This window comes from Loxodonta africana, chromosome 15, assembly GCF_030014295.1.
Source record: "Loxodonta africana isolate mLoxAfr1 chromosome 15, mLoxAfr1.hap2, whole genome shotgun sequence".
In the NCBI taxonomy this organism is placed as follows: domain Eukaryota; kingdom Metazoa; phylum Chordata; class Mammalia; order Proboscidea; family Elephantidae; genus Loxodonta; species Loxodonta africana.
In genome coordinates, this window is record NC_087356.1 from 49,378,967 (window position 1) to 49,404,685 (window position 25,719).

The 25,719-nt window shown below is 54.3% G+C and overlaps 1 protein-coding gene across 1 annotated transcript in view; it reads left to right on the forward strand.

Moving 5' to 3' along the window:
* Positions 1–334: 334 nt before the first annotated feature.
* The window catches only part of IGSF9B (immunoglobulin superfamily member 9B), a 55,489-nt gene continuing 30,104 nt past the window's right edge, over positions 335–25,719 (forward strand). Inside the window, exons 1-11 of the mRNA XM_010597115.3 lie at positions 335–607; positions 10,956–11,153; positions 13,034–13,180; positions 18,540–18,691; positions 19,053–19,170; positions 20,428–20,569; positions 20,825–20,970; positions 23,805–23,947; positions 24,239–24,379; positions 24,462–24,578; positions 24,847–24,997. Coding sequence (XP_010595417.1) covers positions 544–607; positions 10,956–11,153; positions 13,034–13,180; positions 18,540–18,691; positions 19,053–19,170; positions 20,428–20,569; positions 20,825–20,970; positions 23,805–23,947; positions 24,239–24,379; positions 24,462–24,578; positions 24,847–24,997 — 1,519 coding nt within the window. The 5' untranslated portion in view covers positions 335–543. The remainder of the gene's footprint in view (positions 608–10,955; positions 11,154–13,033; positions 13,181–18,539; positions 18,692–19,052; positions 19,171–20,427; positions 20,570–20,824; positions 20,971–23,804; positions 23,948–24,238; positions 24,380–24,461; positions 24,579–24,846; positions 24,998–25,719) is intronic.

The following is a 25,719-nucleotide window of genomic DNA, read 5'->3' on the forward strand; positions in this document are numbered from 1 at the left end:
ACTCCCAGGGTTTCAGGCGCACCGCGGAGAAACTACCGTTTCCTTCCCCAGAAACTTGCCACGCAGTGTGAACAGAGAACAGAAGAACAGAGCAGAGACGCTAAAACGCCTTCTCCCAGGCAATGCGCATGATTCTGCGGCTGTGTGCTCGCCACACGTCAACGCACCTTGAAACCCGGCTCCTCTCCTGCGCAGCGCGACCGGCAGATGTCGAAGCCAATCGGCTCCAATATTTGTGGGCAGTAGCCAATAGCCGGGAGGCGGAGGCGGCCCCGGAGATCCCGGCCCTGCTAGGCTTCACCCCGGCTCGCTCGCTCTGCCAGCGCTCGTAGTGCAGGTGCAGGTGCCGCTGCCGCTGGGCCCGGAGAGGCTGCGCACGCTGAGGGCATGGGGAGCGCGGCGTCCGGGCTGCAGGAGGACAGGCGCAGGACGTGAGGCTGGCGTCCCGGCTTCTTAACGCGCTGGCTCCGGGCATGAGCGGTCGGCGGGAGCAGGAGCGCTCCTGAGATAGGATGACGCTCGGGGCTGGCGGGCGGTAGTACTATGATTTGGTATGTGGCCACTTTGATAGCAAGTGTGATCAGCACCAGAGGTCTGGCCGCTCAAGGTGAGTTGAAGTGCAGCTCGCTCCCCTGTCCGCGCCGGGCGGCTCGGCCCCTGTCCTCTGCGCGCCGGGCCCGAATCCCCGGGCGGAGCGCCGGGACAGATGCGCTGCCGCCACTTCGAGTGCGGGGAGGTTCCGCGCGGGCGAGGCGCGCCCGGGGCGCTGCCGGGGACCGGGGTTCCGGGCCGGAGGCGGCGGGCGGGGCGGATGCCCTGCTGCCCTGGGGCTGCTGGGATATTCGGAGAGGGATGCGCTGCAGCGTCCGGATCGGGTTTTCCACCGTCGGCCCTCCGGGCTTTTAGTCGGCCTGTGGAGCCATTGCCCCTAGAGTGGGAGAGTCCTGGGGCTCTGGGAAGTGGGCTCGCGGCCTCTGCCGGGGCTCGCGGGCAGTTGCAGGTGATTTGGGCAGGCAGCCTGCTGTCGAGCCCCGCGCCCCCGGCCGCTCTCGGGAGGAGCCCCTGCTTTCGGCCGCGCGGCCGGTGCGCTTAAACTCTTCTCCGGGGACAAGCGGTGCGCAGCCTGCTGGCGGCAGAGCTCTGCACCTTGGCCCTCCTAGCTGCGCCCCACGGCAGCTGGAGGTTCGATCGCCTCGTTGCCTTGGCAAGGGGGGCACACGGAGCCCCGAGAGAGGAGGAGAGCTCGCTAAGCCCGAGGTTCCCCAGCCAGACCCGAGGAGCATCCGTTTTTGGCTTGCCTGGGGCGGCGCCCTGCCTATTTTTACTGCATCTGTGCCCCAGCCAGACAAAAGTTCCCCGGGAAGGAGCAGCAGTCGGTGGACCCCGAGTCCCTTCCTGGGCTGGGAGGCCCGGCTGGCTGCGGGCGGGGCGGGGGGGATTCCCTCTGCTAGAACGCAATGCGGAGGTGGGATGCTTCTCTCACCGCTTTCCGCTTCTGAGCTGGGGAAGATGCAAAGGAAAGATGCAAGGGAATTGGGCGATGCGTGCGTGAGCGCACCGGGATTGCTTTGGTGACGGGCAAAGCGACCTACAAGCCTCTGGGTGGCACCCTGGCTCTTGGCCCTTGTATGGAAGTTGGAGCGGAGCCTGAGGATGCCACGACTGAGTTCTCGGTCTCGGCGCGCGTCGCCCGGCTGCCGGCAAGTTCACAGAGCCGCGGTGCGTGGGTGGGAGCCAGGAGACAGGACCCTCCAACGAGAGACCCCACTCCCCACGGGGTGGGGGCAGAGTGGTCGGCAGGAGGCGCCTTTACAGGGTCACCTTGTCTGTGTGTGTGTCGGGTGGTGGGGGGAGTGATTTGAGAAAGTTCTCCGAGTGGAGTATCTCCCTTCTGCTCCGTTAGGCTCTGAACACAGGCCCAGGGAAGGGCGAAGGCAAGGGTGATTTTGCTAAGTGGCCTGTTGCTCTGGAGGATTAAAAAATTCCCCATTTCTTAGGTGGGAAAACGGAGGCCTGGGTGCCTGCAATAACTCATGGAAAGCGTGTGAGGTGAATAGGCTTCGTGCTTCGGAATCTGTCTCTCCAGCCTCAGCTTCACCCCCCAGCCCCCCTTTCCTTACAGCCTCCTGGTGTCTTCTTCCTCCTCCTCTGCAGTTTTTGGTATCTTCCTGTTGTGGGACCCTTGCCGAAAGGATATGCTGGACCTTAAATTGAAAAGAGACACCGAAGGAAGGCTCTGAAATTGCCTCCAAATCTGAGAAGTCAGGGTGGGAGGAGTGGGCTTTTGCAAGTTTAAGTACAGAATAAAGAAAAACGGGTTTACACTGCAGCAACACATAGAATGGCAAGACAGGAGGAAGGACTTCACAGCACTGAAGGTTGTTGGGGTGAAGGTTATGCCTTCTTTGGGGGTGCAGAGAGATCCTTCTTGCTAGGATGCTTGCCCTGCATTCCTGCCTGGCAACAGGGGGCTGACCTTATTAGTCTTTTTTAGCTTAAAGTGGCCCTATGTGGAGGTTAAGGACTGAGGTCTAGAGTCAGATTACCTGAATTCAAATCCTGGCTCTGCCCCTTGCTGACCCTGTGACCTTGGACAAGTTGCTCAGCCTCCCTAAATGTCACTTACCTGATCTCAGGGGTTTTGTGCATGTGTTTGTGACTATTAGTGCTTTAAAAAATGAGTATCTACTTGTTATATAGTAAGTACTCACTAAATGTTGTGTTATTTCAGTATCTCTGGGAATCTAGGTCCCCTGCTGGGTTTCTTTCCCTTGGTGGTTCAGGGCATTGAGAGCTGGGGATATGGGGTGGGGGGGGGGGAGTCCAGAAGGCTACATATGTTGTATGTCAGGAGAAACCTTGTCTGTGGGGTGGGGTACCAGTCTCAGGGCTGCGTGGGAATCCTTGGAAAGATCTGCAAAGCTGGGGAGCAGGGAGCACAGGAGGCTAGCTCATGGTACAGCCTCCTGAGGAGGGAGGAGGGCCTGTGTGGCTGGCTTTTGCTCCCATTAGAAATAATAGACAGTGAGCCTGTGCTGGTGAGGGTCTGTGGGAGACTGTCAGCCCTCCTCTGACTGGCAGAGCCGGACTTCCTGGGGGATCCCTGAGGCTATTGTTGAGGTCCTGAAAGGGGGAGCTTGGCTGCAAGTGGAGGGGTGGGAGGGGATGGGTCCTTGCAGTGCTGGGTTGTTGGTTTGGGACTCTATCAAAGGGAACTCAGAATTTGCTCAGGAGACCTGTGGGTGGAAGACAAAGGTGGGATAGAGTCCTTTTCACTTTAATCATGTGTATCTGGAGGGTGCTTAAGGTTGAGTGGTGAGGTTGGGGAGGATGTGGAGGAGACAGGGACAGAGAGATGCGGGACAGCCTGGGAGATGTTGTTTGGAGTGTCAGTATCCTAGATGTGTGCCTGGCACACCTGGGAAGTTCCCCACTCAGTGAGGACTCGGGCCATGTCTGGTTGATGCTTGGCCTTGGCTAGAGGAAGGGAATATTTGGGCCTTTATTCCCAACACTGCCTCCTCCTGCCAACCACTGATTCTGAGTATATTGTCCCCAAATAAAGCGGGGTTCTGACTGAGGGCCTGGTGGTAGTTGGACCGTTGCCCTCTACTCGATGCCAGGCCTTGACCTCCCTCCTTCCTTTTGGCCATGGAGATCAGAGGGAGGAAGTTTAGACCTGGAGGCTGCTGGCAGGATCCCATGGACAGCCTGGAAGTCAGAAGATGTGGCCAGGGGTGTGTGTGTATCCCCAGTGCATGCAAGCCGGGGGCAGGGATATCTACAGCTCAAGCCCAGGAAGAAATGGGGAGGACACGTCAGAAGGGGCTGGCTGAGGGCAGGGGAAGAATCCATTTTCAGCTGCTTACTTGTGGCCCTGCATATGCAGTGGCGGCCTGTTCATGGTCTGAGACCTACTGGGATCTGTTTACCCAAGAAGCAGAGGCTGCTCGGCTGGGGAGTGCTCAAACCCAGCACCGGCCTCCCTCCCTCTCTCCTAGTACCCTTGCCTTTTCTTGTTCAGCTCTGCTGTCTCCTGATGCCAGCTTTTCCTCTGTGCTCCCAGCCTGCCCTCCTGGCCAGGGCACCAGCTTGCAGAGCCCAGACTTCTGCTGTGTATTCTTCCTGGGCCTCTCCTCAGGCCCTGCTAGGTGCCTGCTCACAGCCCAGAGCCTTCCTATGTGCTCATGGGGTGGGGTGGGGTGGGGAGGAAGTCCCATGGCGGGGGGGGGGGTGGGGGCAGACCTGGAATTTCCCAGTGGCTCTCTTCTCCAGAACCTCTACCCTTCCCTCAAACATCCTTAGGCCTTTACAGGCTGTGACAGAGGGTCCAAGGAGAGTGCTTCCCTTCTGTCTGCTTCCTGGGGCGGGTTGAGCAGCTTGTTTGAGAGTGAGTCTGGATTGTGAAAGAGCAATAATGAGCGAGAGCTCCCAGCGAGAAGTGTGTGTGTGTGTGCGCGCGCGCCCGCGTGCATGCGTGCGTGTGTGTGCGTGCACGTGCGTGCGTGAGTGTGTGTGTGTGTGTGTACGTGAAGTGTGGTGGGATGGGGAGGGAGTTAGTGGAGCCTCCAGGGCAGAGATTTCTGCAGGCACAGAGTGGGGAGCCACCCTTTGAAAGATCTGGCTCCTTGCTTGCGTGTCTTCTCACCTGCACCTGAGTCTAGACAACCCAGTAGTCTCTGAAGCTCCAGGATACAGGACTTTGGAAGAGGGAAGCTTGAGTGGGGCAAATGAGGCACAGCTCAGCAGAGGCTGAAAATTGGTCTGCTTTGTGGCAGGGTGGGGGGCAGCAGAGTGGGTGTGGGCGCAGTTCCCCATTGTCTGGGTGCACACTAGCCCTGAGAAGGGATGGACCCCTGGGGGAGGGGAAGGATGCCCTGGCTGGAAAGGCAGTTCATGGCCTTGTCTCCTCAGGGCGCTGCCCAGGGTGCAAGCCCAGTCTGCCAGAGTCATTGACCTATTTTTCTTAGGAGTCTTCCTGCTCTCTGTTTTCCCCTGAGTGAGTAAGCGGGAGAGTGATGGGCAGAAACTATGCCTTCCCTTCCTAAGGTTCTGAAGAATTCCACGTGGGCCAGGCATAGGAGGGAGGTCTGGCCAGTCCGACTGTCCTAAGAGAAGTGATGGTGAATAGCCCCTCCCTGCCAGTCCTCTGTCCACTTTCCTCCGTTACAGGCACCCACCTAGTCAAGGGGGGCACACAGCTGGCACACAGGGTCTCCTCATGAATTGTGGAGGTGAGTCCTGTCCTTGTTTTCTGGCTTCAGAGCAGGGACTGGTGGTGCTTCATCCCTGAGTAGGTTTGGGGCTTACACTGCCCACTTCCTCACCCCCACCCAAGGAGAAGGACCTAGGAACAGGCCTGCCTGGGTCCCTCAGCGGTGGAGAGGGGTGTGTGGTGGCTATGGCTTTGCCTTTCTGACTAGGAGCCATTATGGGAGATGAGCTGAGATTGAATTACTGACTTCCTTCCTGCCAGCGGCTCCTGGGGAAAGGGCTCTTGGAAATACAATCTAGTGGAAAGCAAATTAAGGTTGCTAATAGCATCACAGTCTCATGCGCTGCTGGAGGGAGCAGCTTTAAGGGGTTAGTGGGGAGAGGCCCCCACAAAATGAAGGAGGCCTTCTCTCCCCAGTATCTTGGCAGTGTACACAACTGGGAGATTTCCTGGCAGGGTCAGTCTGGAGCTCACCTGACCTCTGACCCCACCTGAGAAATTGGATGGGGGAGGGGCTGGAAGGGCTGTGAGGGCCCCAATGGGGAGGCCATGGAGAGGAAGGATCTCTCCTCTGAGGAATTGCCTGGGGTGGGCGTGGGGGTCCCAGAGGCCCTCTACCCACCTGCCGTTTGAGAAGAACACGTGCCTGGGCATCATGGTTGTTTTGGGCACAGGCCTCTCCTTCAGGGTGTTACAGGGCCTCATTGAGTGTGCCGGCTCTTGGAATCTCCTGGAGCCTCCTGACTTGTCTGGGAGGAGGGATTGGGGACCATTGGGGGCTGTGCCTGTTTTGGACTCAGCAGGGATTATTTTTAGGCTGGCAGATGGAGGTGGCGGTGGCTGTCGTGGGTATTATTAGACAACGGGCCTGAGGTTTGGAGTCTGGTGCCCAGAGAAGGCGGGGAGGAGGCTCCAGTGAGACTTATTCATGAGGTAGAAGCAGTGCTCATACCTCGTACCCACCAGCAGAGGCCAGGGTTTCAGGCACCAGTGCTGCCCAGAAAGAGTGCGCCCCAGGGCCAGTCAGAAGCTGCCCTCTGAGACAGGCCTGCTCTGTAGTCCCTTCTGGTCCTCTCTGCTGCTTGCTGGAGCATGGGGTGGGGAGCGGCTAGCCCCTAAATCAATGCTTCAAGAAAGGAGAGGGTGGGGGCTATTTTGGGGTTGCCCTGGAGGCCTGGCCTTGGTTCCCTATGCCAGTGGTTGGGCATGGCAGTAAGGGCAAGGAGGAAACCTCACCACCTGTTATCTGAGGAACGTTGGATGAGCCATTTAGCCTCCTCATTTGCTCCTTTAGAAAATGGAGATAGTAGTACTTCCAGCAGGGGAAATCTACGGAATTAAGTGAAAATTTCTGTTGTGCATCCTCTGCAGAACCTGGTATTCAGTAGGCATTTACAGTATGTAGCTTGCCTGACAGCTGCAGCTTTCTCTGCCCTGAGTCCTTCACCCTCTCGTGGTGTTCATTGTTTCTTGTTCCAGTACCCTCCCCTCCCTAGCCCTGGTGGAAGAGCTGCCAGCCCCTGGTGGCTTTTGGTTCTCTGCCCACAGGGGTGCAATGGCAGCCTGGACTCACTTCCCACTGGGGGCCACCTGGCCTGAGAGCAGGAGATTTGTATTCTGTGGGCTTCTCAAAAGGTCAGCCAGACTGCGGGGCCCCCACCTTCCTGTGCTCTCCTCCCATCAGGCAAGCCACTCCAAAGCAAGCTGGGTAGTCCCCCAGTGCAAGCTGGCCAGGCTCAGGTGCTACTACTTCCTGCCTTCTCTGGAGAGGTGTGTGAAACCTTGCCCCTTACAGCCTCGTTCCCACTGTCTCACCCCTGCGAGTGTCAGGTTGCCCCTCAGAGGGAGAAGCCTGGGGTGCTTTGCAGCAGGTCTCCTCTGAGCTGCTGCAGGCTTCTGTGATAGAGGGAAGGGTCAGTGGGTTCTTCCTCACTCCCAGTCCCTCCCCACCTCAGGCCACTGTCCATCCTTCTCCTGCCCCCTACTCTCCCTGACCCCTTCCTTCCTGCCCCCTTCAGAATAGGGGGTAAGTCGCTCCAGCCAGCCCCACTGGGAGAAGCCTGCCTGCTCCTGGTCAGCCTGGCTCTGTCTGCCCTCTGGTTCTTGGGCACCTTGAAGGTCTGTAGCTCTGTGTCCCAGTGCCTTGTGCTCCCTGTCTCCCTGCGTGTCCCCTCCTCCTGGGTGAGGGCAGCATGGACCAGTCCGGACTATATCTGTCTCTGTGTCTCTCGCCTTCCTTCTGACTTGCTTCTTGAACCTCCTTAACACCTACATTTGGGTTTGGCCTCCTCCTATGCTTGAGTCTGCCTATCTCTTCTCCTCCAAGCCCCACTTCCTCTTTACTGCAGCCTGTTTACTTTGCTTAGCTTGTTTGGGGAGGGGAGTGGCTTTGTTTGTTTGCACTGAGAGTTGTTTTTTTTTTTCCTTTGGAGAAAGTGTTTTATTAGACATACTTTGGCACAGAAAGGATCAGGCGTAGGGAGAAGTGTTTGTGGGTGATAGAGTGAGAGAATGTGCTATTTGTGTGTGTGTGTGTGTAGTCAGGAGATGGAAAAAAAATCAGTAAATATTTTAGGGTTCAGGAAATCAGGAGTGTGGAGACTGTGACGTGGGCTCCTACTCCTCTGTCCTTTTTTAGGGAGCTCTATCTCCTTTTGTGGAGCCCTGGTGGCACAGTGGTTAAGAGCTTGGCTGCTGACCAAAAGGTTGACAGTTTGAATCCACCAGGGGGCTCCTTGGAAACCCTATGGGGCAGTTTTATTCTGTTTTGTAGGGTCGCTGCGAGTTGGAATCTACTCTACAGCAACGGGTTTGGTTTCATCTCCTTTTGTCTTGCTTGTCACCTCTGGAATGCTTATCTCTTTGAGCTGCTTTTCTGGGTTGAAAGGGCTCTTGGGCTCTTGAGAAGAGATGCCAGAGTGGGGCCCTGTGGCCTTGAGAACACAGTCAGGGGCAGGGAGCTGCGCTGGGAACCCTGGAGCAAGGCTGGGGCTGGGGAGGTGTGAGCTGCACCTCATTACCTATGCAGTGAGAATGAGGCAGTGCTAGGTGCAGATGAGCAGCCAGGCTGTGGGAGCCCAGTGTCAGAACCAGCCTTCTTTCTCACCAACCTGCCTCTTGCCATCCTGCTCCAGCATTGCCCCCCGGGCACCCTCCACCCCAGCAGCCTGAGCTGTTCAGATCAGAACTCTGCTGTTGGAAGGTGGGCAGCCCCCAGCCCCAGGTGCCAGCCTGTTTCCTGGGGCCTCTTCATCCTAGCCCCTAAGGAGAAGCCTTGGGGTAGAGCCGCCTTCTCTGTACTGCCTCTCCCCCACCCAGGTAACCTGCACTTGGAATACCTCCCACTTTCCTCGGGGAATATCTACCACTTTCTCTTTTATTTCCTCCCAAGTCTGTGCTTGCAGCAGACACTCACATGTGCACACACACACTCTCTCACACCTCCTTTGCTGAGCGCTACACACACACACACACACACACACACACACACCCCCTCTCAGGCACTCTCAGTGCCTGCTGCTTTCCTGTCCTCCCTGGGTCCAGTTTTATCTGCCTTTGTGTGTGCTTCTGGGGGCTGGAGGCAGGGACTGTCCCTGTCTGGGTGCCCTTGGGGCTGTGGGGGAGGGGCTGCTGCAGCTGGGCCCTCTCCCTGTTTTCCCTGGGGGACTAGAATTCAAACTTAGCCCAAAGCAAGGTGGTGTGTGTGTAGGGGCGGGGGGTGGGAAACCTGCTGGGGCCTCAGGCAGGTGAGTGCCACACTCTGCTCCAAAAATACTCTAATCTTAGCTCTTTCTCTAGAAAACAGTGATGTCACCAGTAGCCAATCAGCTTCCTGAAGGGCTTGCTGCCGCCAGGGCCTCCCTCTCCTCCTTGCAACTTGCAGGGAAGGAGAGGGAGAGGAAAAAGGGAAGGGGAGGGAGCTCTGGAAGGAGAGATACACAGAGACCCACAGACCACATACACACAGACCCAAACACAGACACATGCAGAGACACAAGGGTCCCTCTGCATAACAAAGCAAAGGTGCTTCCTAGGCACAGGCAAATCAAAATCCAGGTACACCCCCTACACACACACACACACACGTGCACACACATGCACACACATGCACATACACACACATGCACATACACACACAGAAACTGGTAGAGACAAAAACTGGTAGAGACATAGAACTGGGAGAGATAGGCAAGTAGGCAGAATCACCCACGTGGAGGGGGAGTTAGAGAGAAAGAGACAGAGGACATTGATGGAGAGAGGTGAAGATGGAGAGACACAGAGATACGGAGGAGTGTGAGAGAGACAACGGGACACAGAGCAAGAGGGAAGGTGAGAGTGAGAGATAGAGAGACAGAGACAGGTAGTCAGAGACAAAGACAAGAAGCAGAGACAGAGACAGAGAGAAGGAGGGAGGGACACATGGGTGTCAGAGACACATGAAGAGGCAGACCCAGAGCTGCCCTGAGCAGACCCAGAGACCCCTCTGTGGGCACTCAAGGTTGCTCTCTAGGTTGTACTGCTTTGGTGCATGGCTGCTGTCCTAGGTGCTGCCCTGTGTGGCCTGGAGGGTGACTTGCAGAACGTTGGTGGCCCGGCCTTAGGCAGTGCGAGGGAAGGCAGGCTGGAGAGGCATCTCCACAGCCTGACTCTGAATGGGAAGTGATCTGGACAAGGTGACCTTTTGAGCCTCCTGGCCCTTCTTGGCATGGAGCCTGGAGGGGAGAGTGTCAGGCCAAGTTGGGGGCCACAGCCCCTGTGCTGGTCCTGTGTGTTGGTCCTGCAGGCAGCTAACCTCTCTTGTCTGCCTCCTTCAGCTTGTTGGTGGAGGTGGTGGTGGGTCCGTCCTTGCTACCTCCTTCCTGTGCCCCTCGCCTGCCAGCCAGGACTGCTCCCACCAAGCTGTTTGTGTATTTATCCTCTCTATGGGGGGGAGGTTCCCTCCCTTGCAGGAGGTTGGCAGCCCCCAGGCCCTCCTACTCTGTCCCAGCGCCCTGCTCCCCTAGGGTGGTGTCTGATGGCAGCGGGGCTTGGAAACTGGAGTCCATGCCCCTCCCATGCAGCCCTCTCCCATATCTGGCCGGCAGCAGTGGGCAGGAGGAGGCAAACCTGAAGGGTTTCCTGGTGGGTTTGTTGCAAGCTGCCTCTGCTTAGCTTGTTAGTAATCCCACATTCCTGTGGAGTCCTCGTCTTGTGCTGGGAACATCAGGTTGCACGGCCCGGGTCGGGGAGGGGGTGAAAGCGGGGAGGGCTGGCTCTCCCCCCTTAAAGCTCTAGTGGGGAGTGTCCCTGGACAGGCCCAGAGTCTCGTGAAGAGGCTGAGCTCCCCCTTCCTATTCTCAGATTCCTTGTAATTCCCGGGGTGGGGGAAGGAGGGAGGGTGTCAAAGGGTGAGGCCAAGATTATGACTGCTGAGCTTTGGGATGGGGTGGGGAGAGGTCTGGCTTGTAGGATCGAATAGAACTGCTTCCCTGCTCTCTTCTCCTTCCTTCTGTCCTAAGGTTTGTTGGGGCAGAGGGTGGGGGGCGGAGTGCGCACTTGGCATCCTCTGGAGAGCGTAGTGAGGGTGGCAGTGGACAGCCCGGCCTGGGAAGGGGTATGGTGATGAGGTGAGTGAGAGGAGCTGTTGAGGGGGGGAGTGACAGGAGGGGCTCCTATGGAGTGGGTGGGGGCTGTCTCTGGGGCTGCTAGAAGGAGGGTCTCTCCTTTCCTCTGTCCTGACGACTTCTCTGTCCCCTGTCAGTCGCCCACGGACTGCGCGAGGAGCCTGAGTTCGTGACTGCGCGCGCCGGCGAGAGCGTGGTCCTGAGATGCGACGTGATCCACCCGGTGACTGGGCAGCCCCCGCCCTATGTTGTGGAGTGGTTCAAGTTCGGGGTCCCCATTCCCATCTTCATCAAGTTTGGCTACTATCCTCCACATGTGGACCCTGAGTATGCAGGTAAGATTTGGGTCTCCACTTGGTTTGGTTTGACAAGTGCCCTGGCCTCTCCTCAGGTCCACGCTTCTATTGCTTCTCATCTCTTTCCGACTGGTCTGTTATCTCTGGGTTTCACAGTCTTTGCCTCTTTCCCTCCTTTTGGCTCTAAAAAACCAAATCAGTTGCGGTGGAGTGATTCTGACTCATAGCGACCCTTTTGGCTCTGGAAGGTTTTAATTAAGCTGTGGGGAGAGGAGGGGTTATGCGGCCGTTAGACATAAAGCCCTTCCCAACAGCACAGTCTAGGGTGTGGGGAGAGGCAGAGGGAGAGGAGGAGGGAGAGGCCCCTGTCAGCTGGAGTGAGGCAGGAGGGCAGGAGAGCAGCTTCTGTGGGAAGGAGCTGGATCAGGGCAGAGCTGCCTTTGCCAGGTGTGGCTGCACCTTCACCTACTTCCTCCCTCTTGGCTCCAAAGCTGGGGGACTTGTTCCATCCTTAAGTGTGAGTATGTGTCTCCATCTCCCCCTCAGCCGCTCCCTCGCAACCCCATCTGTGGCACTGGCAGGTGCCTGGCCTCTTTGTCTCCTTGGCCACTTGATTGTCCCCTCCTCCTGGCCCCGTTTGTATCTTGCTCCACAGTTACTCCTGCCTGCAGTGGTCTCACTGTCTGTGACTCACTGCCAGCTGCCTGCCCGCCCGCCGACCTGCCAGGAAAGAGCGCTGTGGGTTGTGCCTGAGTGTGCTTGTGCGTGAATGCCTGTGTGTGTGTTTGTGTGTGTTGGGGTCCAAAGGAAGGGAGGAAGCAGGGAAGACGCTGCTTTCATCTTTACTTTTAGCTTCTGAACTCCTCATTGCATTTCTCCTAGAGCGCTTCCATTTCTGCCTCTTTCTCTCCTTGCCTGTGTCTGTCACTCTCCTTATGCCACAGTTGGTTTTGATTGGTTTTGTCTGACTTTCAGGAAAATTGCCAGCGTCAAGACAAGGAGGAAAGTGGCCAAGGTCATGATCCTGGCTTGGGGTGAGGGTGGGCTGAGGCGGTGGGTGAGGTGGGTAAGGCCACTGCGTACTGCTTTGTCTCATTGGTATGGATGAAGGGGGAGGCTACTCCCCATTCTGCTTGGCTTATGCTGAAACTTTCTCTCCTTATTGCCATGAGTGAGACAAAGATGGCAGGTAGCTGAGATGGTGATGAGGAGGGCTTGGAGCTATGGAAGAGAACCATGGGAGTCTATGGTCGCCAGCCAATTCTCTCCTCATTTTCGGGGTTTGCAGGCCCTACTGTTCTCCTCCTTGGAGTCACTGGGCTATGGCAAGATATGAAGTCTCTCTAGCAATGGCAGCAGGACTGGAAAGGGATCCTAGCATCTTAGTCCCTAGTTTGCTTCCACTGCCCCTACTGCAAGGAAGCCAGACAGAAATGGGCTGCTGGGTGCTGACGTTGTGGGGACAAGCTGGGGCAGGGATGTCATTCAACTTGCATGGAGATGCTCTGGGCCCTGCCCAAGGCTTCCCTACCTTACCCACTTCTGTTCATACCATCTCTCTCTTTTCTCAGCTCTGTATCCATCGTGCCTTTCCTTTATCTCAAAAGATCTCCAAAAGGACAGGCATATTCTTAGGCACCAAGGCTTTTCTCAGTGCCAACTCACTGAGCTGCAGCTCTAGGCTGGGACGGGGACAGCTGGGGCTGGAGATCTGGGGAGGGAGAGAGGCTAGTGGCCAGGCTTTATGCCTTTTCCATTGGCACCTGCTGCTGGAGGTTGGTGCCAGCTGTTCTCTGGGGGCCCTGCCATGAGGCATGGTGCGAAGGTTATGGTGGGTGCCCTGCCTATGGCTGGGGGGAGGAATGATGAACTGTTGCCTTCCCGATGGCATCTGGGGATTTTCTCCACTCTGTCCCCAGGCCGAGCAAGTCTTCATGATAAAGCATCTCTGCGGCTGGATCAGGTTCGCTCTGAGGACCAGGGTTGGTACGAGTGCAAAGTGCTCATGCTGGACCAGCAGTATGACACCTTCCACAATGGCAGCTGGGTCCATCTCACCATCAATGGTACGTATGGGCCTCTTTCTAGGGAGTAGCTCAGGAAGATCATTCTTGGGGTCCTGCTTTAGACTGCTCTGGGGAAACCTTCTCTCTGTACCGCACCCCATTCCTTTTCCAAAACCTCATGGAAAAGAGGCATCTTTGCAGGGATTGGCCCCACTAGATATCTGCTTCCCTCGTCCTAAAGTCTCTGTGGTCAGTGGTTGTATAGCAGGAGCCGCTCCCTGGGAGCAAGGTGAAGGTTTGCGTTGCCTTTTGGTGGTAAAGCTCCTTATGGGGAAGGTAGAAACCTGGTTCTTGAAACCAAGAAGGCTAAGGCTTTGCAGAGGCAAAACTCCTTAACTCCTGGTGTCATTTCCCAGCCCCAGGAAGACCCTGCTAGCCCAGGAAATGCTTTCCTACTCACTAGTGGAATTCCTGGAGTCCCACCACAATAGTCTTTCTTTCTAGGCTAATATTTCAGTTCCTTGTTGGATATATTAATTTGAGAAATGTTTATTAAGAATCTATTGTGTGCTGAGCACAGCACTGGATGATGGGGAGACAATGGTGGGCAAACGCTCCCTGCTCAGGTGGAGTCCATGGCCTCATCACATGAAGGAGTCCTGGAAAGGAGAACAGTTTTCATGTTTACAATTACTTATGGCCAAGGTTAAATGAGTTTTGCTGTAAGTAGATGCTTTCCAAGTGTCAGAGTCAGGGCAAGGAATCACTCTTGGAGGCCCCAAGGTAACTTCCGATTTCCCGGTGTCGGCCTGGGTTGGTGCATGGCTCTCTGGCTGTGACAGCACCAGAGAATGGACCCTTGGGGTCTCTCTAGAGGGTTTCCTGTGTCCCTAGGAGCCCTCACTTGAAGGAGAGGTACTCTGGGGAAGCCTTAAGGAGGCTGGGACTGTGGGGAAAAGGCAAGGAGAAATGGACCCCATAGTGGGTAGGGACAAACTTTTTATTTTTATTTTTTCCAGGACCCTTATCTTTCTTGCTTCAACTTGTGACAATGTATTTAAACAGTACCACGTTCTAGACACGGTGCTAGTTATCAACAGTGTGTGCTGTTGGGCAGGCCTTGGGTGTGCCACCCAGAGCTTAAAGTCCTTATGGTTTTGATGTTGGGAAGTAGAGTTGCTGTGGCTGGAAGAGAGAAGTTGGTGTTGGAAGTCTCTCTCAGAAGTCATCCCTGCTGAAGGAAGGCCCTGTCTGCCCCTACCTTGTGGGGCAGATCACCCCTCCCAGGACTTACATCAGACCCACGCTCCTCCTGGGTCCAAGAACCTACCCAGGGTCCTGGATGAACAGGGTGCTTTAGCAAGAACACTGGCTTCTATTCACAGAGAATGCAGAGATGTGGCAGTGTGGGTACAGGCTTCCTGACACTGCCCTCCACATTCATGCACTTGTCTGTCAGTCCAAGGGCTGGATCGGAGGTATCTGTAAGATCTTGGGTTGGTGTTCCCCACCCCCAGCAAGCGTTTGAGTCACCTATTGATGCCAGCTGTTTTGTGCTCAGGGAATGAAAATTTATCTTAATATTAGCCCAAGAAAAAGATCATTAGGAAAGTAGATCTGCTGCTGAAAGTTTGACTGACTGAACACCTAGCCAGATGTCCCCAAGCTGCTTCCTTTCTCATTGCTCTTCCCTCACCTTCCTCTCCTTTGCATTGCCCTGGTGGTCTCCATCCCAGTGACTTGCAGCAGTAGGAGCTCATTAAGCCTCATGCCATGGGATTTAGTCTATTGCTTCCCTGTCTCAGTGTGCACAGGTGAGGGTTGTTTCTTTGGAAATTCCTAATGCTTGCAGTGGAAGAAGCGTGGACCCAAACCCTAGAAAAATGTGGTTTATTTCATGTATCTACCACATCTTAGCTGTGTGATCCTGGGCAAGCTAAGTAACCTCTCTGAGCTTCAGCTTCCTTGGTTACAAAAAATCAACGCCTATTTTCAGGGTTGTTGTAGGATTAAATGAAATACTCTGTGAGGATACATCTTGAGCAGTGCCTAGAACATCAATTATGTGCAAGACACTGGCCTTCTTTCCAAGAGTGAAAGAGAGGAAATCGGTGAAAGCGAGTAGCAGGGATACAGGTAACACGTAAGAAGGACCTGGCCTCAGGTAGGAAGATGCAGAGGACTTTGGTAGTTTGAAAGTCCTTTTCAGTATACCAGCAACTATTCATTCAAAACATATCTTTGAATGCGCGTTTGGTGGCAGGCTCTGGGATATAGCCCTGGGCACGACTCAGTCCTGGCCCTTAAGGAGACTCCAAGAAAGAGCCAAACCCAGAGACAATTATTATATGGGCTTTGGGAGCACAAAGGAGGGAGAGCTTCTCTGAGGAAATGACCCTTATTCTGGGACCTGAAGGAGGAGGAGGTGCTAGCCAGGGGTGGGAGGTGGGCAAGGATATCCTGCCTGGACTGGAAGCCCAGAGGGAAGGGAGCTGGCAATTCAGGGAATGCAGCAGGTTGTTCATATGGCAGTGTCAGGCAGAAAAGCTAAGAATGTTGACTGTCTGCTCCAGACTTTAGAACTAAGGGTTACAATAGAACGTGTTTTACCATTGGCACGGATACTAAATGGGTAGAGCAGAACAAACACTGCACAAAGTGAAGAGAGATCTTTCTTCCTTATTTCCCTTTCCCTTCGTTCGAAGTCCTCAGTCCAGCCTGGGTATTTTCACTGTTGACAGGAAGTCTAAGCACCAACATTCCGTCGCTTTCAAACTAGAATGTTTAATGTCAGACCTTTTCTGACAGGGCTCACCTTTGGAAAATGAAGGGCTGGTGAAAAATTAGAATTACAAATTGTCTTGTTCTCCTTCTGTGTTTTCTCTGAAGACCAGTGGGGTAGAAACAAGCCCAATTATTTCCTTTATCACTACCAAAAGACCCAATAAGCCCAAGCCTCACTTTAGGTCAGTGAATTTGTTGCAGGGGAGGCCAGCCTTTTTCTAACCTGCACTATTAATTATAGTGCACTTGTGATAAAGAATTAAGCCTGGAAATGCAGCTGGCAAACCAACACCTAATTTAGTAAATAACTGAGAGTCAAACCATTATGTTCTGAAAATTCGAAATTGTTCAAAGTACTTTCCTGATTAGCACCTAAATAATAAAGTAATTATGTAATTAGTAATTAATTTGTCACTTCAGGACATAATTTATTATCTTTTCTTTTAAGCTTGACACCAGAGGTAATAGTGCTGTGGCTGTGCTAGCTTGCTCTGGGGAGCAGGTCTGGCAGGAGAGGGTCTGCTTGGCTTCCAGGCTCTGTTGGGAGGGTGGTAGGAAATGCCTAAAGCTAAGACTCCAGGGTCTCTCTCCCAGGATTTGGAATGATTGTTGCCACTATTTTTAGTATATTCTTACGCATTAGATGATAACGGATTTTCTCAAAGATGAGTATTGTGTGTTTTCGTATGATGAAGTGTGTTTCTTAATTCATTCCATATTTACTCACCGAGTGTCTCCTGTGGTCCCTGTTGAGCTCAGGGCTTTGAGATTAAAGAAGAACGTGGCCTTGCCATAGTATTGTTCTGAAGAAGCTTGTGTGTTGGTGTTTATGTTGGTCTACAGGTGTGTATATGTGCGTGTGCCTTCGTTCGTTTGTTCACTCAGCAAATACTTTTTGCACAACCTGCTGCATGCCAGTGACTCTGCCCAAAGCTAGGCATACCATGGGGCTCCAGAAAACGTCCTGGGTCTCAAGGGGCCTGCATCCTGATAAAGGGAGCAGACAAGAAGCAGGTGACAGATAACCATCTAAAATGACTTCAGCTAGTGATAAGTACAGAAAATATAGCAGTGTAAGGGGGTGGAGAATGCTGGAGGTGCAGTCTTAGATGAGCTGACCAGGTATCATGTTAGCAAACACTCGAATGAAGTGAGGGTTGAGACCCGGACACAGAGTTCTGGACAGAGGGAACAGCAAGTGTGCATGCCCTGAGGCTGGAAGTTGTTGGCACATTTGAGGAACACAGAAAAGGCCAGTGTGGTTAGAGCATAATGAAGGGGAAAAGGGTAGGAGGCAAGGTTGGAGCAGGAGGCAGGGCCAATCCTAAAGAGACTGACTAGTTGTCTGGGGTTTGGAGAGGAGAGAGAGGCCTCTCTCAAAGCTTCTGATTCCTGCCTAGAGGCTCCTGGGGAGATGATAGTAATGGCAAGCTAACCCACATTTTATCTTTGTCTCCATTTTTCAAGCTCTGTTCACAAACATTATTCATGTCTCACTTCAGTTCTGGAGGGTGGAGGATTTAGGTAAGGCCCAGAAAGGTTGAGTAACTTTCCCAAGGTTGCACAGCAGTGGCAGGCTAGGACCTGGACTTGGGTCCTGAGCTTTGGGAACCTTGAGAGGAGCCCAGCATGGCCTGCTCAGCTTATCTCGGACTGGATCCAAGTTGATGTCTTTAAGGCCTCATCTCCCTTCTCTCAGCAATTCCAGAGGACTCTTAGGGCCGGTGTTCAGAAATGGGGATCTTTCCTTGCCATTTCAGACCATAGAACATAGCTCGTGGAGTAAGGTTGACTGAACCACTTCTCCAAGCAGCTCAGGCAAAGGAGAACGAGTCTCTTAAAAGGTGATTATCCATAAGATAGAGTTTCAATCCAACCGCAGTGCAGGGGAAATAACTTGGCATCACCAGAGGGGAATTAACAAGAGAGCAGCTTACAGTGTGGACTGTTTGCCTTTATCTATGGAAGCCAGAAAGCGGAGAGGAAAAAGGGTGCTTTTCTCTGCAGAATCTGGGAAAATAAGGCTCTGTGTGACCTTGGCTAGTGATGTGTTTTAGGCCTGGACAGGACTCTGTGCCTCAGCATCCTTCAGACTGTGGGTGGCCTAGACATGTGAGGACCTGGCTGAACTGGGCATGATTAAGACAGTGGAGGTCAGTAGGTGTAATGGATAACGGTGAGGCAGAAGATGGAGGATGAAGAAGAGTCTGGGGAGGATGGGAAATGGAAGTGTACATGAGAGAGCCGTCTGGTCATCGTCATATCTCTAGTGCTAAACACAGCATCTTCCCTGTAGTTGACACTCTGCAGACATTAGTGGGAAAAATGTAGAACTTGGATCCAGCCAGACCAAGTTTGAATCCCAGGACTTCTCCCACCTCCATAATATTCCTAGGCAGATTATTTTGCCTGTGTTGGCCTTTGTTTCATCATCCGTAAAAGAGGGACTACACTATTCATTCTGCAGAGATGCTAAGGGGATTCCTTATGAGAGGTACCAGGTGTAGTGCCTGGCACAAGGTGGGCCCTAAGCCAGTGGCAGAATGACTGGTGGCCCTTGTGGTTTGTTGCACCTGTGATGGCGGGCAGCCATGTAGGCCGATTCTGTCTCTCACTTTCTTGATCTCCTTTCCAGCTCCTCCCACCTTTACAGAAACACCCCCCCAGTATATTGAGGCCAAGGAGGGTAGCAGCATTACCATGACCTGCATAGCTTTTGGGAACCCCAAGCCCATTGTCACCTGGCTCAAGGAGGGGACACTCCTAGGTGCTAGTGGGAAATACCAGGTAAGTGCAGTTCTGAGATGGGGCTGCTGCAGTCTTGTCCTCTCCTAGCTCTTCTTGCTTCCTTTCCTTCCACAAGCTGGCTCTCAGGCCACACGAGTGCTGACACTGTGCATAGGCACCAGGTGGAGGCGGGAAGCTGTCTGTGGACAGGAGGCTGACTAGCGCGGTTGGAGGGGCCGTGTGTCCTATTGTTGGAGGGAGGTGGGAAAGGAGACGAAATTTCTTTCACGTACCCCAGACCCTGGTGTCTGTCTCTGAGGCTATTTCCCCCTTGACTTCTTTAGACTGCCTGCCCTGGCTGCATAGAACGTCTTTGGGGTCCGGGGTGGGAGTGCTGAGCTCTGTCCTTCTTGGCCCCCAGGTGAGTGATGGGAGCCTGACCGTGTCGGCAGTCAGTCGGGAAGACAGAGGGGCGTACACCTGCCGAGCATACAGCATACAGGGGGAGGCCGTCCACACCACCCACCTCCTTGTCCAAGGTAAGATGGATGTCTGCAGCTCTTTCTTCAGGGAACTGCCAGCCAGCTGGACTCTGGAGGGGACTCTTCCAGGGCCCAGTGTGCCCAGCGGGGTGGGTAGAGATGGGCATCCATGATAAGTTGGGCACTGGAGCCTCCCCACCGCAGTGTGCCTAACTGAAGCTCGCATGGCAGCCTGTGGGAAAGGGTGCTGTAACTGTGGGTTCACCCACGGGTGGCAGGGAGGCACCCTGGTGAGTGGGGTTCTGGTTTCTGCCTCTATCCAAATGGCATCCCTGCCATGCCTCTGCCTTGCGTGGAGAGGAGCCCTCCCCGGGGTCGTCCATCCCCTAGTGATGGCATCAGTAAGTGACGATCAGAACTCAGGCCAGAGCCCATGTTTACGTAGCATCCAGGGCATTTGTCAGAGCTGAGGTCTTCAGCATCAGCAAGTGAGATGCGGGCCTTCCTGCCTTGGGCCCCAGGGCCCCCAGAAGGTGCTGGACAGCGTCTGGTAGAGGAGTCTCCTCTATTTGCTGACCCCAGCCAGCTCCCCTGTCCCCTGCCTGCTGGAGGGACAGAGGCTGGAGACGGGCTGTTGCCTGTCTCGGTGGCAGGGAGCTGCTGAGTCATGCTGTCCCTGCTCCCCAACTCTGAGCATTGGTGATGGTGGCAGCAGGGGCCAGAGGTCACCCTGCAGCTTTGATTAAAGCTGACCACCTCTTGCAGGGGGGAGCCAGCCAGTTGTGTGTGAGTGTATGTGACTGTGTGGTATATGTGTGTGACTGTGTGTATATGTGTGTGTGTGGTAGTGTGATGTGTTTGAGTGTGTGAGAGTTTGTAAGTGTGTATGTGACTGTGTGTGTGTGTGTGTGTGTATGTGAGTGTGTGGACTTAGATGGCTGGTTTGGGGAGCCAGAATTTACAGGAAGATTGTGTGTGGGCAGGGAGGGGGGCATGTGTTTAAAGGCGGTATCTGTAGCCAACCCAAGGGGACACGACACATCTGGCCATACCTCAGGACCTCCTGCATTTCTGAGATCCTTTTGGGAGAATAAGAACCTGAGCACAGAAACCAGCTAGAAGCATCTCCATGACAACCACCTGGGGTTAGTTAGAACTCTTGGACAGTGCTGTCCCCCAGACCCCTGCCCCAGACAAGACATCCTGAGGCCTTACAGAGCTTCCTGGGAGACCCTGGTGCTGTTCTTTCCTCCTGGCCCCTCATCCCCGTCTCCTCCTCAGATGAAGTAACTGTTTGTCTCCCTCTTTCCCCAGGGCCTCCTTTCATAGTTTCCCCTCCTGAGAATATCACTGTCAACATATCCCAGGATGCTCTGCTCACCTGCCGGGCAGAGGCGTATCCTGGCAACCTCACCTACACCTGGTACTGGCAGGATGAGAACGTCTACTTCCAGAAGTGAGCATCCTGCTCTGGCCCTCATGGGTCTTCCCCCAGACCAGGAGGCAAGGCCTCTGGGTAGAGACAGTGGAGTTGTCCAGTCTGCATGCCCTATGTGCTGAGGCTAGAGATGGGGCTGGGAGGCCTTCTCTCTGCCCCACCTGGTGCCCCTGCCTCCCCTGTGGGGCACAAGCATGCACTAGGGACTTGTCTGGTGGCTCCTGGAGGACCCCTCACTTGCCCTCCCTCTATGTCTCCTTGCCTGCCTTGTAGTGACCTGAAGCTACGGGTACGGATCCTGATAGATGGGACCCTGATCATCTTCCGGGTGAAGCCAGAGGATGCAGGGAAGTACACCTGTGTCCCCAGCAACAGTCTGGGGCGCTCACCCTCAGCCTCAGCCTACCTGACAGTGCAGTGTGAGTGGGGTGAGGGGGAGCCATGGTTGTGGGATTTCCAGAGGGTGCAGGCCACTGTAGTATCTGGTATATGAGGCCGGAAGGCAGAAAAGATACATGTCATTTGGTGGGGTAATGACAGCAAGGAAGGACAGAAGGACATCGCAAGAGGAGAGAGACCTGGGAGGTCAGTAGGGATGAAATTACCATTTAATAGGTGTCTTCTGTGGGCCAAGTGTAACTACTCGTGCTACCTCCTCCATCTCTTCAGCTGAGTGCAGGGTAGATTCAAGGGTACGTGGACCCTGCTGACTTCTGAACGATTGAACTGAACCTTAGCCAACACTTCTCTATCTTGAGCAAGTTGCCATTTGGTGCTTTTTTCTTAGGCCTCTGAGAGAGTGAGCTTAGAACTGAGTAGAGTTCCATTTCCTGCCGTCCCTGCATGCTGCCTTCTCACAGCTGTGGATTGGTGGGGCTGAGGGTGTGGGGCAGTGTGCTGAAGTCCCTGTTTGGGGATGGCTGATTCAGTCTTTCCATGACCAGCCTCCCACTTGTCTTCCTGTTGGTCTTCTCTGGAGCTGCTGGAAATCCCAGTGACGGAGCTGAGATCTCGTGCCACAACAGTCTAGGCTTTTGTATGAAGACAGAAATTCAGCTTGCTAATCTTTCATACATCAGCTGCAGTCAGCTGCTTTCCCACCCCCTGGCATGCTGAGCATTGAGAACGAGAGGAGGAATGATGAGTAATGACTTATTTTACCTCTTGGTTTGTGCATGGTCCCGTCACTCCAGCAACAAAGACCCCACATGCTGCTGTAGCTGACAGACCCTCCGTCTTGGGGACTAGTGTGGGAGGGTCATTCATGCCTAGGGATGGGAGTGGCAGGTGGCAGAAGGGCAGCCAGGAGTTTGCAAGACCAGCTGAAGAACAACTGGTGGCCACAGGAGGCGAGGTTTTCTTCTGACTGCCCAGCAGAGCTGGGTGTCGGGGCCTGTTCACCACTAAGTTGCCTGGTGATTGGGCCAGGCTGGACCAGCTGAGGCCTGCAGTCACTAATCTGACATTCCAATTGCTTTCTGATCTATAGAATGGCTTTGCTGATGAAGGAAAAGACATACTTTTTCTACTTCCACTGTGACAACTTAAAAGGACTTTTACAAGGCTGTATTTCATGATGTATATTCGCAAAGCTCAGGGTCTCCCCCACCCACACCTGTAGTCACGAAAAGCAAGTTAAGGAGTTGTTTATACATTATTTACTCTGTGCTCCAAAGTGTGCTAGAGTGTGAAGGTTGTAAAAGAAGTGGACAGTTGATACCTCTACCGCTGAGGGGCAGACGGCCTGGTCACAGCGGGAAGCGGACTTGTCTTCAAGGTCACATGGTGAAGAAGGTAGCTTGGGGAGGGAAGACTTGATAGGGCCACTGTGTCCAAAACGGTGCGGGTCACGTCCTCTAAGCTCAGGCTGCTTTCTGTTGAGAGAGACGTTTGGTTCTCCCTTCTCCCTCCACTGCCACTACCTGCCGCCAACTTGGCCTTTCTACCTCCTTCCTGCCTGCAGAGAGAATCCAGGGGCTTGAGACTTACAGGTGGGTGAGACAAGGATCTTTGTTTCTGCTAAAAGGAAGTGTTCAGAGTATTTCCCATTCATAAACCCTTTGAAAACCTTGGAGTAAGAAAAAAAAAAAGCACTCTACCACATAAAAATAGGCAGCTAGGTCTAAATATATAACTCGGCCTGGTATTTATGTAATGCTCTTCTCTGAAGAGCTCAGAATGCTGGAAAGATACCGGCTCATTCATCCTCACTGCCTCCCTAGAAGTTCTGGATCTTTCTCCTCAGCAGCCTCTGGGGAAACCGGGGCCAATGGAGAGGTGATATCTCAGCCCGCATCACAGGATGGGCCCACCATTGGGTCGCTCCACTCTGTCCCCTTCATTTCTTCTGTGGCCATGGTTTGACTCTGTATTCTAGCTGCACAGATAGGAAACAGAGGCCTAGGGAAGCTGAGCAACTAACTGAATGAAGAGGGAATGGGGGAGAAGTCACCACCTGATGCATGGAACTGACATTTCTCTCTTGGCTTAGGCTATGGGGAGAGTGTGCACTGCTTGCCGTTCAAGATTGACTTAGGGATAAAGAAGGGTGGGGTGCATGGTCTGAGGGAAGAGTCTAGAGCTGGGAGAAATGGGCCCTGACAGCACTTGCCAGACAGGTGACGTAAACAAGTAGAATCGTTTAAGGAGCGCTACAGGCCATGGTGGCACAAACAGTTTATACTCAACTGTTAACCTCAAGGTTGGTGTTTGAACCCACCCAGTGGTACCACAGAAGAAAGGCCTGGCAATCTGCTTCTGTTAAGATTACAGCCAGAAAAACCTCACGGAGCAGTTCTGCTTTGTAACACATGTGATCACCTTGAGTTGGAATTGACTCGATGGCAATGGGTTGTTGGATTGACAGACTGTGGCATGTTAGAATACGATTTTAAATGCCCCCAAGCATTGAAGAGACATGTTTTTGAAAGTACAGCAGGCTGACGATGACAGAAGTCTGTAACCTATGCCCAAGTGGTCCTTGGGGACCTGTGGGCCATAGGCTCCAGGAGGGCAGGGGCTGGTCTCTCTGGCCCCCCATGGTGTCCTGGGTGCCTAGCACAGTGCTTAGCTCTGAGGAGCATGAAGTATATACTGACCGAACAGAGGAATGAATGTGAAGGGCAGTGTTTAGAGTTGAAGGGTCTGTGCAGGGCTCGGCAGGGTGGGTGAGAGGCTCGGCCTCCTGCCTGGGTATCTCATTTGTTGCTCCCCCGTGTCTTCTCCTCTCCCTCCCTACACTATCACCTTGCAGACCCAGCCCGTGTCCTCAACATGCCACCTGTTATTTACGTGCCCGTGGGAATTCATGGCTATATCCGCTGTCCTGTGGATGCAGAGCCGCCAGCCACCATGGTCAAGTGGAACAAGGACGGCCGCCCCCTACAGATTGAGAAGGTGCTAGAGAGGCGTGTGCTGGGATTTAGAATGAGAAGCACCTTTGTATGTTATAATGCTTAAATGGGTAAAACAAAGAGCTGCTTCTATAGGGGTCGACAGGCAGGCAGGCAGGCGTTGGCCTTCTCTAAGTGTTTGCTTTTCTCCTGTGGCACTTGGAGCCCTAGACAGTAGCTGGTGCTCTGTAAGTACCTGTCGATAGGCTGGTTGGTCTGCTGGCCAGCCTGTAGCCAGGCAAGGCTGGGGCTGAGTGTCCACTCCCTGACCTGCTCCCGCTCTGTGCTCTGGCAGAACCTGGGCTGGACCTTAATGGAGGATGGCTCCATTCGCATTGAGGAGGCCACAGAGGAGGCTCTTGGCACTTATACCTGTGTGCCTTACAATACTCTGGGGACCATGGGCCAGTCTGCTCCTGCACGGCTTGTCCTGAAGGTAAGGGTCCAGGGCTGCATGGGACCTTGACTGGGGTACCTGAAATGCATGACATCACATGCTTTGCTGTGTTTCCCCTTAGGATCCCCCATATTTTACGGTGCTACCGGGCTGGGAGTATAGGCAGGAGGCTGGTCGGGAACTCCTCATCCCCTGTGCGGCCGCAGGAGACCCCTTCCCCATCATCACATGGAGAAAGGTACCTTTGGGTTCTGGGCTCCTGGGAGCTGTGTTAGGGGATGTTAGTTCAGCCCCCCAAATTGACTTGACAGCCCTGCTGTGGCTGGCCCAGAAGCTTAGTGAAGAGGGCACTCTGGAGGACAGCACAGGGGAAGGGTGGGGGCTTCCTGCTCCGGCTTGGCCTAGGCTCCTGAGGTCAGGGGGCACGTCTCCTCCCCTGCCCTGACGTGGCCCTTCCCTCCCACGCCCGGCTCCTCGCCTGCTTTCTTGCCCCTGGCTTGGGCAAGGTAGGGAAGCCCAGCAGAAGCAAGCACAACGCCCTGCCCAGTGGCGGTCTCCAGTTCCGAGCACTGAGCAAGGAAGACCACGGAGAGTGGGAGTGTGTCGCTACCAATGTGGTCACCAGCATCACTGCCAGTACCCACCTCACGGTCATAGGTAGGTCATAGGTACGTGGGCTGGGAGGAGTTGAGCGCGGGGCTCAGAGGGCCTCTCACAGGGAGCATCTGCATGCTCAGGGACGCCTTTGCTAAGCCAGTCCATCCTTTCTACCCAGAGCCCACCGTGGGCACACCTAGCTGTGGACTCCCTGGAAGGGAACGCCAACACGGTCTGTCCTGGGGGAATTCCTTTTCTGATGGGGAGAGGCAAACGTACACAGCGGTCTCCTGACAGAAACATGCTGCCCCCATATCAGCAGTGTTGACCATTCAGAGCTCCAAGCGTGAGGGCCTAGTGGGAAGCTGGAAGGACTGGAAGGGCTGGATGGAGGAGGGATTAGGCAGCAGAGTAACTGGTGGTGGGTACTGATCTGAGGGGCCTGGCAGTGGGGAGGAGGAGGGCTGGGGCAGGGGGGATGACTCATATCCCTGCTCCCTGAGACATCTAGCATCATATCCCTATTTCCTATTACCTAAGGTATCCCCAGGACCTCAGCTTTATGTCAAGATACCCTGTCCCTTCTTGGGACTGATAGCTATACCCATAATGGTGTCAGCAAGTTTGGGCATTGACTCTGAGTGTCAGGCGCTGGGCTCATCATGTAATTCTCCCCACAACTTAGGCAGTGTGAGCTGGCATTTCCCTCATTCTATGTTTGTTGAAACTGAGGTAGAGGGGACTGAATACCTTGTCCCACGGTATATCACCAGTAAGTGGTG